This window comes from Cinclus cinclus, chromosome 1 (assembly GCF_963662255.1).
Source record: "Cinclus cinclus chromosome 1, bCinCin1.1, whole genome shotgun sequence".
Taxonomy (NCBI): domain Eukaryota; kingdom Metazoa; phylum Chordata; class Aves; order Passeriformes; family Cinclidae; genus Cinclus; species Cinclus cinclus.
Genome location: NC_085046.1, coordinates 112,091,860 through 112,110,450, shown reverse-complemented (window position 1 = coordinate 112,110,450; position 18,591 = coordinate 112,091,860). Strand labels below are relative to the sequence as shown.

Sequence of the window (18,591 nt, the reverse complement as noted above, 5' to 3'; positions counted from 1 at the left end):
GATAAGTCATTTAGTGAAGTTTACCTTTCCCTGAGTGTACAAGCAGTCTCTATGCAGATGTTGTTGCACGTGATTATAGATGAAGCTTCTGCATACCTCTCTATGAATGGCTTCGAAATTCATAATCTGCTATTATAACCCAAGGATATTAAGTATTTTCCTCAAAATAGCCTACTGTCAATATAGGCATCAAAACAATAATTTCCTGCTTTTCCCTTAGGAGCAGAATGGAAGTGCTTTCAGCCTTCTACCAACCACATGGACCAGATCCTTTAGCTGTCCTTCATATAGGAAATATAAAGGATGGATTCTGTGTACCACTGTCCCCTCATAGCAAAGCTTTACGGGAGCTAGAAACTTTTGTCCCTAACTACATACTTGTTTTTTTAGTGATTTTAGAACCACAGCCTTATGTTGGCTGGTCCTTCTTTGCCAAGAATAAATATTTGAGAGTATAATTTTAACGAATATAAATAATAGTTTGTCTGGATGTTGCTGTTTTAGATAAAAAATAAATGCTTTGGTTTAGAAAAATATTTCACATCAGGTTTTCTTTTCAGTGTTTCTGGGTGCCCATTAGCTGACAAGACATTAAAATCCCTTATGGCTGCTAACTCTCAGGAGCTCAAGTGAGTATTGACAATAGCACAAATGTTATTGTTTTTTATCTTCAACAAACATGTTTCCTGTGTTATTGAAATTGCAAATTTGAATTGCTCTGAGCAGTATCAAACCTTTTTCTAAAAAGTGTAGTGAATTGGCTTGAAAGCTTTTGAGTGAAATAAAGTTTACTTTTCTCCAATTGTCTTTCTTCATTCTTGTTCCCCTTCATTTTCATTCATTATTCAGGACCTGGGGGGACAAAAATTATAAACACTAGGAAAGATGCTATTTTCTCAGTATTTCTGAATCAGAGAGGAATAGAAAATATCTAATGTGTAAGACTGATCTGGCAACTGTTCCAGATAGTATTAATTGGAATTATTTAGTTAGACATAAATCTAGTTAGAGTAAATCTAAAAATGAGACCAGAATACCTGCAAATCCTTTTTTATTATTCACTACTGTATACTGTGAGTTTAATGTCACTAAAGCAGACATCAAGTCATATGATTTTGTGCTGGCATAATTCTCACCATGAAATGTCACTTACAAAAGGACTGTGCAGGCTTTGCTATATGGACAGATGTATAGGGATATATGAATATTTCAAAAATCTGTAGTCAAGAGAGGCACTGGCAACCAGTCATCTAGTTATTGAATTGGCTTTGTCAATAAGGATGTGGGGAAAAGGGAAGGATAATTAGAGTTCTTTCATAGCTTTCCCTCTGCAACTTGTAAATTGGTTCCCATAATAGATGGCTTGGAAAAACTCATGAATGTATGTAAAAAGGGGAGAACCCCGTGACTGTCCTTTCTGTCCTTTAGGCTCATCCCTAGTCCAGATAGAAGAAAATAAAGTCTGATCATGGCACAACTTTCCTTTTCTAATGGTACTGATAGCAGAAGTGACGACATTTAGGCTTGGCACAGCGTTTGGCTTCCCCAGATCAAATGTTGGTGGTCTTATTCCCTAGCCTTATAACTTAAGTTGTAATTGAAATGCTGAACTGATGGTAGCTATAAAGTTGAATATAAAAGAGATGCAGCAAAATAGCAAAGAAGGACCATTTATACAGGCAGATGTCCAAAGCAGTTCGCAAAGCCAGTAGGTAAACTGGCACACTGGCACAATGCTTCATTTTTTGACATCTCTGATCCTCAAAGGTATGAAATTTTGGTTTAGTTTGTTTTAAAAGAGTGGAACAGTTAGCAAGGAACTGATTTGCAAAAATGCTGACAAATTTGAAGTCATTTGCTGAGTCATATATATTTGTCCCTGCTTTTATTGGCTTTCTGCCATACAAAGACACTCATACAAATATTTTGAATAGTTGCTCCTCATGCATCACCCCCCCCCCCCCACCCCATTCATGTGTGAATAAGTAAATTTGCATACCAATATGGTTATTTTTCCACTAAAGCTTCTAGAGTTTTGGTCATGCCATAAGGAAAGAGGAGCAACAGCATATGACTTAAATGACAAACTGCACACTGTACGCCATGTATAATAAGTGAGTTGTGAAAGACAAAGTCAAAGTTCATGGACATTTCACAGACAGAAATATGTTGCATAACGCAGTTAGCATTTAATTTCAATTAACTAGAAAAAGAGCAAAAATCAAAATCTGTTCACAGACAATTCGCAAAAGGAAAAAAGGCTAAATAAAATTATTTTTTGCAAATGTACAACCTTGATTTAGGTTCCTGAAAATGTAGTTCAGGTGATATTTTTAACAAAACTCTGCTTCTGTCTAAATTAAATCTTATTCCAAAATGCTGCAACCATGATTGTGCTGGTATAGTGATATCAATAGTTAATTTTAGCATTGCTATGTGAGCAGAGGGCATAAATGCTCTTAGAATCAGGCCAGGAAAGTACCCTCATGTAGTTAGGCATGAATATGAAAAAGCTGTGTATTTTTTTCCAAATGTTATTCATGTTTAATTTGCCAGAATCAAGATAAGATCTTGGCTTTAGTTATGAAACTCTATGCCAGCAAAGATACAAGGCTTCCATGTGATCCTCAGTTTGGAAATAAGGAAGATCTGCTCAGAAACTGGGCCTGTGATTCAGATTCAAGAAGATTTCTGTATGAGGATCCTTGCTGTTCAAAACAATCTGAGGTGGTCAATTTAAAACATAACAAGTTTGATGATGACTAGATTTTAAAGCTAAAAGGGATAATTGTGGCTGATATCCTGATTAATTAAAGCTTGTTTATTTAGCCTTAAATAATTTTAGATGTGCACTTTTTAGAGGTATTTACTTAGAATTCAGAAACTTTTAGGAGTAGGTGGTCGGTCCTATTCTTAGGCTAGTTTTTGCAATGGTTAGATGTTAATTTTTAGGAGACATTTGAGCAGTTTTTCTACATGGCTTCCACATAAAACATTGATACTGATTTATATTCCATAGGCAGAATAGCAAATTTCAGAAAATGGTTTTCTCAGCTGACCTCTATGGGTTTGCCTTAACAACAGTTCATATCCAACACCTCTAGTGAGCTTTTGACAGAGAAAATGTACCAGAAGTGCTCCTAAACCTGCAGCTGAATGTTTAAATTTTACATGTAGTTGTAGTTCATCTTCCTAAAGATAAAGCAATATACTTGCAGAAAGGGACAAAATAGGAGGTACTCAAAACACATTTGCAAGAATTTATATATTAAATCATTGAGAGATTTATTTTTGAATAAAAGATGTGGGAGAATTGGAAAAGAACTTGTAAACTACACTCACCTGAGGGTTGACATCTCTTAATTTGATGTCCTGAGACCTCTGACCCTTCCATGTAAATCTTATTTTTCTTGGCTCTGTACAGGAATCCATTACAGAGGATGACTGCCTAAGCTGGGGCACCTGTCCAAACACTGCTTAAAAGCTGACAAAATTCCATAGCATTACTGATTGCAAGGCAATAGATTTTTGGTGTCCTGGAATTTCACAATCCAGACAGATATAACCAATTTTTAGAAAACCCAACCCAGTGGTCAAGATTAAGAGTCTTGCTAATGAAGTATTTTTAGTTATTTATCAGTAGCCCACCTGAAATATCCCTTTACAGTTTCATTAGTATTAATAATATCTCAGCCTCAAGTCTTCAGTGACCTCCAGAATAGCTTGGACTCCAATCCAGTTGGATGTCTGACTGCTGCCAGAAGTGGTAAATACAGGTGGGGTGATATAAAATTTAGTTCAGTGTCTTTTTAAAGTATATTCACAACTCCCAGATTTTCAGATCTGAATGTCTCACACAAAGAGCTTTTCTTGAATTAAGGTCCACCTCCAGTCTATGCAGGGAGCCCTTCCATCTGTGATCATCTGATAAAACAAGTAGCCAAAATTAATTTCCTTAGCTTTTGGCAGGTGTTCTGGATTTACTTGTGTGCATTCACACTCTCCAGACATCTGCCCTTGCTGCCTGCTCCACGTGAAACTGTGCCCAATCCTTGCCCCACACTTAAACAGGTCAACATTTAGTTCTACACAGTCAAGCATACCCTGGCACTCTGCAAACCCCCACCTTTACCTTTGCTGTCAGTGTGAGACAAGTAACTCTGCCAAAAATCCTTTGTTCACTAAGTGTCATCATGAAATGTTTTGACAATATCTTTAAAAAAAAAAGTCACCCCTTTCTCCATTTGAAATTATTTGCTGAATTCAACTTGAATCAATGCATAAATTTGTTCATGTCCAAAAGAAGTCAGATTTTTGACAAATTAATTGTTCGCAGAATGTGAAGAGATGCACCTGCACACTCAGATGTGCTATTACAATTATATTTGTAGGTGTTTTCCATGGCAGCATACGAGTGACTAGATAAAATCACGAATCCCTTTAACTCAGGAAAGTTTCAGTAACAAATGAGACCCTTAAGAACATATTGAATTATGCAAGTTTCCTTAATGGTTCAGTACAATATTATTTGGCACAACTCCTTATGTAATTCTGATACTCTGTAAAAATCATAGCTTTTCAAAATCCCTTAGGGTTGCTTAGTATAAGAACTTTGTGTTCTTTGTGTTGTATAGTACAGAAACATAGAAACGACTGTCATAACTTCTAAGGCAAATGTTTTTTGGCGCTGCTTTGTTTGCTGAGATATGTTTATATTCTCTGAAAAAGCCTCAAACCAAACCACCCCACAAATATACAACAGTCTTAATTTTAAAATTAACACAAAAAAAATACACAAGAACAAGAAAAAATGAAGAAAAAAATAAAACTTCTGTACTTCTGAGATGGAAGGTGTTACCAGTGAGGTCCTGCTCCAAACCCCACAGAAATCAGTGGAAACACCTATTGACCCATGCCAGCTTTTGGGGCACAGCTAGCAAGAAGCCCAGCCTCCCAGACTGCTGGAAAAAGCACAGTAACATGCAGGGGTTTTTTTTAATTGCATGAATGCTTCAGTATTAAGCATTCATACTTGATAAGTCTTGTTTGTCACACATACACCGAGAAAGCCCTCACCTTTGAGAAATAAGCATAATCCAATTGCTCAGCTGAACACCCAACTGAATCTCAAACTAGAAAGAGATGGTCCTACGGTATGCTTACAGTACTAGAATACACAAATTATTAAATTCCAATTCTGGCTATTGTCTACTGATGCCCAGAAGTAAAACTGCTGCTCTGCTTTCATTTCCCCTTCTGTAAATATTGGCAAAGTGGTTATTTATATCTCTACCTGAAAACATCATACCAATAACAAACAAACATATAATAACAAATTTACAGATAGATCTATATCAAGCTGCTTTTTTTCTGCTCTTTGTAATGTTGATTCTGTACAAGGAAAAATGTTTGATGCAAACATTGATATAAACTAATTAAATCTGCACATCATATACAATATATTTCACATTCCTTATTAAAACTCTGCTATTTAAAAAAAGGAAAACCCTCTCCCAAAAAAAGGGAGCCTGCTTATTAGAGAAGAAAAAAAAAAAAAAAGACAAAAACCAGCAAGAGGTAAATTTAGTTATTTGACAAAAGCTCTGCTGTTCTTTCTTCCACTCTAGACACAAAATATATTGTGCACATTATCTGCTCTGTATCTTTGTGGCTATATTTTGTAAGCTCCCTGTATTATTCCGTAGGTGTCCAACACCTGGCTGTGATGGCTCTGGCCACGTGACAGGGAACTATGCATCCCACAGAAGGTAACAACCATCCCATCACATGGGGCTGCAGTGCTCAGGGCGCTCTGTTGGCAGCCCCAGAAAGAGGTGGCTTTTATTCTGTGTGCTTCTTTCAGCTTGTCTGGTTGTCCTCGTGCCAGGAAAGGAGGTATCAAAGTCACACCTACAAAGGAAGAAAAAGAAGACCCTGAACTTAAGTGAGTACAGAAGCAGGGGTCCACCACCAGTGGAGGGGGGGAAATGGACTGTAAGAGTTCAGGACTTGAGGAATCATAGGGAGATGCCCCAGGTAATCTCAGCCATGTGAAAATAGTGCCCAGAGCTGGAACCAAACCAAGTGTTTCTGCTTCTAGTCGAGTTGGTGGAGTCCATCACCTAGGAGACTGAACAGTGAGGAAGGATTGCTGTATCTGCTTGCATTGCTCCAATTATTTTAAAGAGTGTTATGCAAGTGCCAGTTGGTTGAAAAATTTGGCAAAATGGAGGAAAATTATTACTGACTGAGGTGAAACATGTCAGCTAATTAAATCAGAGTGACGCCTTCAAAATATGTTCCAGAGAACTTAAATATCTGTGAGTCTCATGTCTTTATCTATGAATGAAAATTTCACTTAAAGTGAAAACTGGAAACTCAGTAGATTTTCTGCATTCCTGGCTTGAATGCACATTTCATTAAAATTTGTAAATTATAACTGTCAGAATATAAAAAAAACGTGAAGACGTATTTGTATGGAATATTGTCTTAATACTTGCTAATGATTCATGCGAAACTGCATAACACTGACAAAGCAGCAGAAAAAAATCCCTATCTTTTCTTTACAAGTATTTGAATGGGTTTCCATGCAAGTTTTCCAGTTACAGGAACCCACCCTCTGCTTCATACCAGAAACCAAGACAGAAAGGAGACAATGTTGATTTTCCATACACTTGAAGAAGTGTGATTTATTGCCCATGATAGAATTTCAATTTTCTTTTCCAGTAAAATACTATCTAAATGAATGTCTTATTTTCTTAGTCCCTATAATTGTATTTTAAATTGACTTATTTTAAGATCAGCTGAACCCCCATAACCCAGCTTGACAAGATTTGGATGCTCTGTTACAGTGTGCCATCAGGCAACAAGTCCTTCTCCATTAAAGCAAAGCAGCAAAGGCAGCCAGAATGATTTTTCTCGGAATTTTTGAGACTCTTTGCCTGCTCTCTGCAGTGAAAATGAGGTTTCTTTTGCTGTGTTTCTGTAGATGTCCAGTGATAGGCTGTGATGGCCAAGGTCACATATCAGGTAAATACACTTCTCATCGCACTGCTTCTGGTTGTCCTTTGGCTGCCAAGAGACAGAAGGAGAGTCCTGTCAATGGGTCTTCACTATCGTGGAAACTGAACAAACAAGAGCTGCCACACTGTCCTTTGCCAGGCTGCAACGGGCTGGGTCATGTTAATAATGTTTTTGTCACCCACAGAAGGTATAAGTTTGTCTTTTCTCTTTTCATTTTTCCTTAACATTCCACTTTGAATTGGCAACATGTGAGTTTAGAGTCAGAATAAATGGTGCTAAAGTCTTTTGAGTAATAACATTGCAGCTAAAATCATGCAAAACAGAATTACTTTGAGAGACTTAAACTTTTATGTCTTTTTCTATGTTCCCATTAAAGCATGTCTTTCCAAGGTGTTCAGATTAGCCCAGTGCCTATGAATTTTTAAATTAAGTAGAGTTCTTTCCTAGGAAAACATGGAGTTGTATCTGCATATCTTCAAAAGAAAAGCAAAATATCCTTGAAATGTCACTAGAAAAGCTTAAGTCAAGAGTCATTCATTCCACCTTTCTCCCAGTGGAAAAATTATACTCATAATTTGTATTTAAACAGCTAAAGTTACACAAAGGAAAAACAATAATCATGCAGCAGTCATTTGGATTAAAGAAGTTTGAAGTTAAAACAATCTTACAAAGAACATTATCATTATAGAGAAGGAGTCACACATATAACTAGCAACAATAAATACCGCCTATCAATGTGAAAAATAATAATCTGACCATAATGAATCAAGAGTAATCAGAGTCTGATTGGCAAGTTTGGTTTTCAGTCTTTAACAGTAATTAAGTCTACATTCTCTCTCCTTTGCTTTCTTCCTAACACTTGGAGCCAGCTTCTCCAAAAGAAGAAACATCCAAGGTCATTTGAATAAATTCAGTCAGATTCCAGTGTTATCCTAATTGTATTTCTTACATCCTATCTGAAAGTCTTTTCATTAGGACCCTGCTGTAACTTGTGGCTAATTAAGCAAGTAGCAAAAGATGTATGTTAGCTGGTAGCAATTCATAGTACAGATGATTCCAGTCCCACATAAGACTAGGTCACTCTCAAGATCATGTTAGTTAAAATGATATAGCAAATACAACTTTGTTTGGTATCCTTTCCTAGGACATTTGAAGTTACTAACAGGTGACTCAGAGCTATCCAACAGTCTCCTGGTTAACTATCTGCTCTAGGCAGAGATAATAAGCAGAAATTTAGAACTGAGAAACTGGCATTTTTCCCTGTATAGCTTTTAGCCAAGCTAATGAAAGGTCAGGTTTTGCTGCTTTGTTGGGGTTTTTCTATGTGGAAAATGCAATTTCTGTTAGGATTCTCTTTTCTTTTAAATTTTCACACACACACACACACACACACACACACACACACACACACACACATCAACCATTTTCCTGTAGAAAAAATTTTCCCTCACTGCTTACTCGGCTACACCTAAAAACAAATCCTTCTACCAGTTCTTCAGCATATAGGTATTTCTTCTTTGTTATTTATAAAGATAGTGTTAAGACAGTGCAATCCCTCTTAGCCTTTTAGTGGGCTATAAAAATTGCCTCAGATAATTACCAGCTGATGAAATTGTAAGCTTTGAAATAGCAAAATGTAATTTAATGTGAACAGTGGTTAAAAAGCAAACTGACTATATAATAGAACCATTCAAAAAAGCTATTACAGCCTATAGGGTATATCCAGAGTTATTATTGTATTGATCATTATTATGTATCAACAAAGTGATACAATAATTGTGCACTGTAGACATCATCCCATTAACTAATTTTTTTAGGGTAGTAAACTTGCCATTTTAAAGGACCATAGTCTCCTCTCCTTTGGAGCACAATCCCTTGATAAAAACAATTTGTAAGTGTTTGAACTTTAAGAATTCTGTTAATGCATCTTCATATTGCTTTTTGTAAGTGTTTGAACTTTAGGAATTCTGTTAATGCATCTTCATATAGCTTAACAGTAGCTACTACTGCAATTTTGATTATTTTGAAATATGCTTAAGAGTTGTTTACTCATAGATTGAGATTTCTGTGCCAATTTTCAAGCTGGAATATACAGCTAAATGACTCTATGAGTTATGTCATTCCCCGAAGCCAGGCTATAATGGAGATACTGATGTGACCTTAGGTACAGAGGTCTGTCCAAGTGCATGATAATATTGCCTGAAAGGATTATTGCCATTTTCAAGTGGGTGCTAATGTTTTTTTTCCTATCCGTTTCAGCTTGTCTGGTTGTCCTCTGAATGCACAAACCATAAAAAAGGGCAAAATTTCGGAAGAATTAATGACTATCAAGCTTAAAGCAAGTGGCGGTAAGGAGATCTGTAAAAAAAGATGACATTTATTTAGATAGAAGGGCCTTGACTCCCATTTATACTTGTGCCCCTTTATGCCATTCTGACATTAATTCTCACTACTTTCAGTTGTCTCTAGCAATAAAAAAACTTGACTAACAAAAATGTTTGCATTCGAGATTATAAAATTATTCTCATTTACATCTTGATAACATTGAGGATATGCTCTTGTCACAGAGCATAACGTTTTATTTGGGTATGCTTTCAATATTGTTTTTATTAATTAACACTTAGTTACGGATCAGGAGGACTTAGCTGTCTGATGAATAAGGTAAGAAGGGAGAAATATTGTGGGCAGAAATGAACTCATCTCTCTAACTTCATTCCTACAGAGTTTAGTATCTATGCAGTGCTTGTGCAATTTAGCTAACCTAAGTGCAAAGCAATAATTACCAAAGAGTTGCAGGGGGAAATGTGTAGGAGTCTCCCTTCTTATACAATGTGCTTTAGCAAATTGGGCATTGAGCCAGGATTCAGGAAATTTAGTCTTTAGCCTCCAGCCTCTGAGGAAAATGATTGCATTAGTGCTTACAGATTTCCCAAGCTGGCTCCCCAGTAGACTCAGTTCTAGGCTTTAAAGCAGTAACAACAGTGGCACAAATTTGCAGGAAGAGTTGGTCTCAGAGTGATCCTAAGCAGAAACAGGCACATGTATTGCCAGAAGCTGCTACATCTCAGTATTTTTCAGGACAAGGCTTTAATTAAAAAACTGAAGCTTTTTTTTTTAATATTATTATTTTTTTCCTTGCTATCTAACTTGTTGGGATGAAAAAGACTGGCTCATTTTTTTTTCTTTTTTCCCCTGCAATATTTGTTAGTTTTCTGAAAATTTCACCCTTTCCTGCTATTTAGATTTCTCTATTTATCAGCTATAACTAAGGCTGTGCATATTGAAGTTATTCTGCACAGGAGGTTGCCCCCCACAGAGATTCTTGCAAGATCAGAAACATGAATGAACAATTATAATGCTAGTGAAGATGTTGCCCTGGTGTATTTCCTGAAAAGGAAAGGTTGTTGTTGCATTCCTTTTAAAACAAACCAACCAACCAAACAAACAAAACCAAACAAAACCAAACAAAACCCTCAAAAAACCCGAACAAACAAAAAACCAAAACCAAAACAAAAATAATCCTGCTTCCAAGCATCATAAATATCTCTTCATGTTTTATGACAAACTTTCCTCTTTCTGGGCAATTTTTCCTTTCTGTACCCTCCAGCTTGTAGTTGCATGATGTATGAAAAAAAAAAAAAAAGAAATTGTGAAAAAATTAGGACTAAGATAGCCCCATCTGTTTCAGCTCATATAGATACTTAACAGGTAGGAAAGAATTTTGACAGTAAAATCAAACTAAAAGACAATTTAAGGAACAATCTATTTGTTGAAAAGCTTGTTTTCCTATGGTTAAGCAATAGGTAATGCAGCTTGCTACTTATATGTCCATTTACATGTGGACACTTTAAATCTGATATTGTTTTTTTCAACTATTTACAGGTATTGAGAGTGATGAAGAAATAAGACATTTGGATGAGGAAATAAAAGAACTGAATGAATCAAATCTTAAAATTGAAGCTGACATGATGAAACTTCAAACTCAGGTATGCCATAAATGTGAAAACTTTTCTTAAGCTATGTTTAAGCACGATAAATAAATTAAATACTATATAAATGCTATGTTTAAAAATTGCTAGTCTCCTCTGCTTGTTTTTCCAACCTCTTGTTTTTTTGTTTTCTGTAAATAACCAGCAGGTATTGTCTTAAAGATCTGGCGAATGACAAATTCAGGGCAGTTTGTAGATAATCTTAGCAAGCAGAAATAAAACATACTTACCAAACAAAACAATTATTTGCATTTATTGACCAAATATTTGCTTACCAAACCATGGAGGTCCTATGACTTGAATTTTTAGGGATGATAATTCCTATTACAAACCCACTCCAACCCTTAATGAGAGCCGATTTTAATGAGTTCCTCTGTGTACCTAAGAAAATTTTTCAAATAGTTTAGTTCACCAAATGTCAATTATTCAAATAGTTTGAATTTTGCCTCCAGGCAACAGCTGGTAAAGAATGTATACCTTTTGCTAATTTACCTTTTGTTAATTTGTGTATCAGATGATTTTGATGGGAGTTATGGAAAAAAGTCATTATCTTTCATTATTTTGTATACTGTAGAAATTGCTGGTAGTGTTCCTATGGAGTGAGCTGTATAGCTTCATCCCTTCAGCCTCCCTTATGCACCTGGAAGTTAACCTGGGCAGACTGGGTAAAAGCATGAGCAGAAGCTTCAGAATTTTCAGAATAAGAGTGAAATAAAATGAAATCTGTGAACTGAATACAAATCTAAAGTGATCTAAACCAAAGTGAGTGTAACCATACACCCCTGTATTTGCACTACATTGGAATGAGCAGTGTCGACTCCTGTTTTTGCAATAACCACTGCATGTACGGTCTAAACAAGGTAGAAGCCTGTGCCACCTGTGCTGGGTCTAAACAATCTGGCTTCACACCACAGCAATTGTGGGGATATCCAGCCCAAACTGCACGTCAGGGGGGCTGTCCTCACTGTCTCAAGACACTGAGTTCGCTCGGGTGATCACTCTGCTATTTGCATGGAGATTGCCCAGTTTATGCAGATGTTTTTCTCCCTGGACTTTCTCCCTGGTGAAGGCAGTTTGACCAACAGAGCCTGAACTGAACTACAGCAGTAGCCATTAATCTCCTACCTCCTTTTACTCCACCTAGCCAGGTGTTAGACTGCTATGAACACCCTCCAGAGGAGGGGGTGTCGTGGATGACAGGCAGGCAAAATGGGGTTTCTCACACTGGGGAGATTTGCTGTGTGACTGTGTGTGAGCAAAGGAAGTAGAGTGGCCACAAGCAGGAGGCAATTCAGTAGTGTGAAGAAGTGCAGGCTAGAAAGGATAGGTGGGCAAGACAACCATGGATATGACTGCACCAGTCAGTGCCTTCTGGAGCCGCAGTAGGGCACAGGGATGGCAGCTCTTGGTTCTGCCCTGCCAAGCTGTCTGCTCCCAGGACAAGGACTGGGGCAGGAGGGAACCAGACCCTGCCACTGCTGGTTTTGTTTTTTCAGCATTGCTTTTGACATCTAAGCTTTCAGATCTGAGTATATCCCAGAGCTCACTTTAAAAATATACTGTTTTTTCTACCTTGGCTGCTTTTTCCTGCTCTCTCCAAAAACTTCCTTTCCATTCTGTTGGCCAGAGATCATCTTTGTGATGTGCTCAGCCTCTCAGTTTCCTTTCTACTCTATATTTTTCTTATTGCTCCCAGCACCAGGCCTGTTGCTAATCCCAGCCAGCCCAGAGGTCACCCAGGAGCAGGGCAGGAAAGTGGCACAACAGCTAATACCCGTGCCCTTGGTATTGTAGTTGAGCAGCAGGGATGCTGTAAGAGAGGGACAACAATGTAAACATCAACCTCCTTTCTCCTTCCCTCCACCAGCCCTGAGGCCACACTCTCCATCCCAGCTCCACACTGACCTTCCTCTCCAAGCTCAATTCCCTCCTCACACTCTGGGGCACTCTCTAGTGCGTTGCTGCCACAAGGTTTCTCCACAAACCAGCAGCCAAGTCCATCATATCAGAGGAAAGGCAACCTTTTATTTGCTCTGAATATTTTGTGGAGAAGTTATGCCTCTCCTAAAAAAAAAAAAAAAGCATATCTGAGTTTTAGAGCTGAGTTTCATAGCTCGCTCATAATCACCCAGCTGATATTTTGGGTACAAACTGCAGAAACAATGCTGCCAAAGGGTTTGTCTGTCTGTGTTTGTGTCTGCCTGTCTCTTTTAGATCACGTCTATGGAGAGCAATTTGAAAACAATAGAAGAAGAGAACAAACTCATAGAGCAGAACAACGAGAGCCTGTTGAAGGAGTTAGCTGGCTTAAGCCAAGCCCTTATCTCCAGTCTCGCTGACATTCAGCTCCCACAGATGGTAAGACCACAGCCAGCAGCATAACACCTTCTTTTGAGACTGTCTTGCCAGCACTTGAATCAGATGAGCAAGCTCAGGGACTAGCAGGAGCACTGGAGCTGCATTAGCAGAAAACACTTTTAGGCTGATTTGCTTTGCAGAGATGCAGGATCGTGAAGTCTGTGTGCTAGTAGGTGCAGTTGCCTTCAGGAATGAGCCAGCCCTGGTATCTCTGCCCTGTACCACACCGTGCAAAGCAGGCTCTTCCTTCAAACCTCCCTGTCTGAACACCCACCCTGCACAAAGAGTGAAAATTTCACTCTGATGAGAATCTTTATTTACCCAGCCCCCAGATCAAAACTATAACCTAGATTATTTTTATGGAGACAACCAAGCTCTATCTTCTCAAAAATTTCACATCTTACTCTCCAGCACAGGCCAAATCCACAGAGGTACTCGTGTTTCCAGTCCCCTTTCCAAATGTCAAAAATGCCACTGGAAGATTAAGAGAGGACAGCTAAGGGGAATGTCAGTCACAGTCCCAGAGACAAATTGGCCACCAAAAAAACCACACCCTGACATACCATAAAACACTAACCATTATCTCTGACTCCTTTTCTTGCTTGTAGAGAGTGTGGATTCTCCAGGAGATGCAGCTCCTGTAATTTCCACAACCCCTCCATTAATTTGGATGGCTGCCCTGTTTATGACTTCTCCCCAGTTGCCATATTGGTTCTTTGACATGCTTCGGGGTTGGGTGTTTGGGTTTTTTCAGCCTTAGTTTTACCTCCTACAATTATAATCTGTTTTGTCTCCATTCAGGGGCCAATCAGCGAGCAGAATTTCGAAGCATATGTAAATACACTCACAGACATGTACAGCAATCTGGAACGGGACTATTCCCCCGAATGCAAAGCTCTGCTGGAAAGTATCAAACAGGCAGTGAAGGGCATCCATGTGTAGGATGTGAAAGCTGCTGGGCAACAGAAATTACTTAACAGCAGTAAACTCCAGATGGATCTGTTAGGAGTTCATGTACTGCTAAGGGGTGTAGGTTGCCATGCTGCATTTCCAATTGCAACATTGCACTAATTTTTTCCCAGCTGACATAAAAAAAAAATAAAAATAAAAGAATAAAACCACAACAGACTATTTGTATTAACAGCAATGCACTCTGTTAGTATATTGTATTTATTTCAGTACAATTTCTTTTTTTTTCCTTCTTTTGCACTCAGTTTTTGTAAAGTGAATGTAAAAAGTGTGTGCGACTATTTTTTATATTTTTTATTTATTTCTAATCAAAGAGTTGGTTTTTTTTATCTTTTAACAGCATTTTTGCAGCCTGCCATATTTTTACAAATGTGTTTATTAATTTATTTTCCAATGGAATTTTAAATAGACTGAAAGCTATACTGTAAATTAAATAACTTGCTGGGTTTGTACAGGAAGAAAAAAAAAAACCTATGAAAGTAACAAATGACTGAACCGTGGTTCTAGTTTTATTTTCCTCACATCCTGCTTTTTTATAATGGCTTTGTATCAGAAATGGGTTTGCAGTAACATGAGATGTGAAGATGCATGGAATGAGAAGATAAATGGTGCCCACTAGTGGGGAACTCGGGCTCTTAAAAGCACAGTATGCTGGAAAACAGTGTGTTAAAGAATATGTTAGCAATAATGAAATATAGCAATCAGCAAAGCACTTGACTTGGCTGTGTGATTTAGCCTATGAGAATGATTATTTAAAATGTTTCAAGAGAACTTCAGATTTATTTTACCACTGCAGTTTTTGTTCAGAGTTAGCTTATGGAGGGAAATGACAATTATCTCTAAACAAGAAGGGTAATTAGGTAGGTACTGGTACTTTTTTAGTATGACACGCTGAGGTTTTAAGCAAGTGACAAGTATTGCGATGGATTTGGATTTTAAAAACACGCAAACACATCCCAAGCTAAAGGCTTTGTACATAATGAGTCAAACACATCTCCCCTGAAATGGCATTTAATACAGGTTTGAAGGTAATGGCAGCTGAGAAGGCAGCAGTCTGGAGGGCACCAACAAACACCCTTCTGGCACCACGGTGGTCGCTTGTCCCTTGAATGACCAGTAGCAACACTGTGACTGGTTTCTCCCATCCTTCTTCACTAAGACTAGGCTGATACTGAATTTGTCACCGGCCTTCTGGTAGGGTCCCAAGTGCTAGAGAGCAGACAGACAGGTGGAGGTGTGGACAGACGAGCACTTGTGCAGAGGTGCGGGCGTGCGCCGCGATATCCCGTTAGCCTGGGTGTGGAACTTCTGAATCCGTCAGAAACTAGCGGTCGCTATAACAGAGGCAATGTCTATTTCAGGGATTGTAAGTAATTAAGCATTGTTTCAAAGGTTTTTTTTATATTTATTTTTTTTAAGAAAAAGGTATAAACAACCAGCTGAACTGCCTTTTTTGTATGCACACACACCTCATGTGCATATGTGCCTCAGTGTAAATGTATACATGGATCTAGCGTGTGTTTAATTTTTCCGTGCTATAATGAAAGTGTTTATTTTTATTAGCCGCATTTATATTTAGATTGAATATGATGGCATTCACAGGCTTGACATATACAATTATATTATTACTGTTCCTGCACAAAAGTACTATTCAGAAGTGATTCAACTCTCATGCACTGTGGTCACTGTTCTGCATTAGGTGGGGCTTGCTTTTTGTTGGGGGGTTAATTCAACTCTCCGATCTTAGTTTAGACAGGGGAAAATGTGTGTTCTTAGGAGCTGTGTTTATTTTTAAATTGATTTTTCAAAAGCTACCATATGTGCTGTCTAATATAAATAGGAGAACACCAAACAAAAATTTGCTATTAAAGTTATTGTTCTTGCTAAAACCACAAAAAGCAAACATTTGTTATACTTGTTAAATGCATACAAAATTAATTCACTCATTACAAAGACTAAAATTTAATTTACTAAATATTTTAACAAATTTGTTATATATTTTATTTAAGTAAAAAAAAAATCTCTTACTGACCTATGTATTTATTATTATGATTTACTATGGCTTCAGGTTAATTTATCTGTGTTTGGTTGTTTGCTCAGGATGTTCTGTGAAGTATGTTTGTATTTATTTGCCTCCCTTGTACTTGATGTGTTTTGTAATGTGCACTGTTTTTTTCCTTTCTGTTTTTCTTTTTTATTTTTTTTTTGTGTTTAAATGCATTGATGAGCTATACTGTAAATTAGACCTTTTGTAAAGAGCAATGATGTATGCATTTTTTAATTTGGAGTAGTTTGTATACTGTTTCTTCATACAATTAATATTTCTTACATCAAAACAACAAAATTGTGTTCTGTGCTGTACATTTGGTGTATGGTAGGAAATAAAATTGATAATGAAATATTGCAGCAAGTTTGTTGGGTTTCTTAGCCTCTGCATGCTGACATATTACACTTTCTTAACTGCACCTGGCACTATATAATGTGTCAGATGTTCCACTTGATTTGTGTACAAAATGTGTCATATTCGTAAGTAAATTTCTGATATAAATATTTTAATTAGTGTTTTGCTTTGTCAATTTGAAATAAGGAGGAGAAAAATAGAATTTCTTAAGAGGTCCTTTTCACTTCTGAAGGGAAAAAAAAAATTCAAGATGATAATCACTGCATTATTTAATGCATTCTTTTCTTGGCAGTTGTAGACTTCATTTATACTGATAAAGTACAGGATTTGTGCTGACCTTTAACAGCTGCTAAATGATGTTTAAACATAAAAGCCATTGTAAAGTTTCCAGCAATTTGGAACCGCCCACTGTTCCAGTGCAATTTTCTGCTGAGAATTGCAGGGCTTAGACATTACAGAATAAAAATCTGCTGGTTTTAGAAAGACAGTATTTCCATCTAATGGGCTTTCTTTTTTCACTGCTTGTTGTAGAGAAAACAGGCCAGTTTTATTTCAGATGCATGCTAATGGCTTCAGGAACATTTCTTGTCTGAGATTCCAACTTTCCACAGATAGAGAATAATTTTCATTTGGAAAATAAGTCACGTTTAAATGCCACAAAGTAGCTGATAATTATTTATTTGAATAAACATATTTAGATAAACCAAAATGGACAGACATATTTTAAAAATTACATGTCCTGCATTTAGCTAGAAGGGAATTTAAAAATTTGCATCACATGAATCTAGGATGCTCACAAATCTTGCCAGCTTTGAAGCTGTAGAGTCAGCAAAGGGCTGGAATGAAGACAGAAGCTGTCCTGGGAAGCTGTGCTCCAGTGGAATTCAGAGTTTTCTTTGTTCTAGGACACTTGTCCAAGGACACCATGAACCGGTTCCTTTTATTAAGCCAATTATTAGTTATTTATGTAATATGACAATGAATATAAAATAATATTTAAAGGGCTCTTAAAATTTACTATTAAACTTATGCTGTGGATCTTCACATCACGAGACACTAGTGGCACAGTCTCTTCTCACATATCACAGATGAAGCAGAAAACAGGCCTGTCTTAGCAATGCACCCTAATGCTAAACAGATAAAGACTGAGGCCAACATTTTCATTTTTTTATGGATGCCAAAATTCAAATCACAAATTTAGAAAGCCTTACTGTCATACAGACAGCTCTTCTCATGTAATTTTCAAAGTTCTATACTAAATATGATTATCTGCTGTTTATAAAATTGGGGAAAGGCAGTGGTAACGAGGATGTTGGGCTTTACATTCACCTATGAAAACTATGCTCTAATCTCAAATATTTCCAGCAATCTGAGACAAGGACTGTGAGCAGAAAAAAAAAAAAACAAAACATTTCCTCGTGGTTTTGGATAGGAATATGATATCCACAGTTTAAATGATTATCTAAAGGCTATCTACATTCATCTTTAAACAATTTGATCTAATAATGATTTGGTGTAGAAATTATGACCTTTCTCCTATAAAAAGACAAAACAAAACAAAAAATACTTAAGCAATATTCATTATTAAACTGATATAAGCTGGGGGGGTGGGGGATATCCCATAACTACATAACCCATTGTGCTCGAACAACTTTTCAAATAATTTTCATCTTCTGAAGTCTCCATTTTTAACAATTGTTCTGTAACTGTGCCTATAGAAGGGGGTGAAATGCTTAATTCAGTAAAAATACATAAATTCCAATTTTTAAATTAACTTGAAAGGAATTCAAGCTTCAAATACAAAAGAGAAGGAAGCGGAGCAAGAACAGTCAACATCTGCTGTCCTGACAG

At 37.1% G+C, this 18,591-nt stretch overlaps 1 protein-coding gene across 6 annotated transcripts in view; it reads left to right on the top strand.

Annotated features, from left to right (window-relative positions):
• ST18 (ST18 C2H2C-type zinc finger transcription factor) overlaps positions 1 to 14,312 on the top strand; it is a 167,625-nt gene extending 153,313 nt beyond the window's left edge. For all 6 annotated transcript variants that reach the window (XM_062501612.1, XM_062501603.1, XM_062501592.1 and 3 more), the window contains 8 exons: positions 561 to 629; positions 5,706 to 5,768; positions 5,864 to 5,944; positions 6,989 to 7,210; positions 9,283 to 9,371; positions 10,906 to 11,009; positions 13,227 to 13,370; positions 14,172 to 14,312. In XM_062501612.1, coding sequence (XP_062357596.1) covers positions 561 to 629; positions 5,706 to 5,768; positions 5,864 to 5,944; positions 6,989 to 7,210; positions 9,283 to 9,371; positions 10,906 to 11,009; positions 13,227 to 13,370; positions 14,172 to 14,312 — 913 coding nt within the window. The remainder of the gene's footprint in view (positions 1 to 560; positions 630 to 5,705; positions 5,769 to 5,863; positions 5,945 to 6,988; positions 7,211 to 9,282; positions 9,372 to 10,905; positions 11,010 to 13,226; positions 13,371 to 14,171) is intronic.
• The last annotated feature ends 4,279 nt before the right edge of the window (positions 14,313 to 18,591 follow it).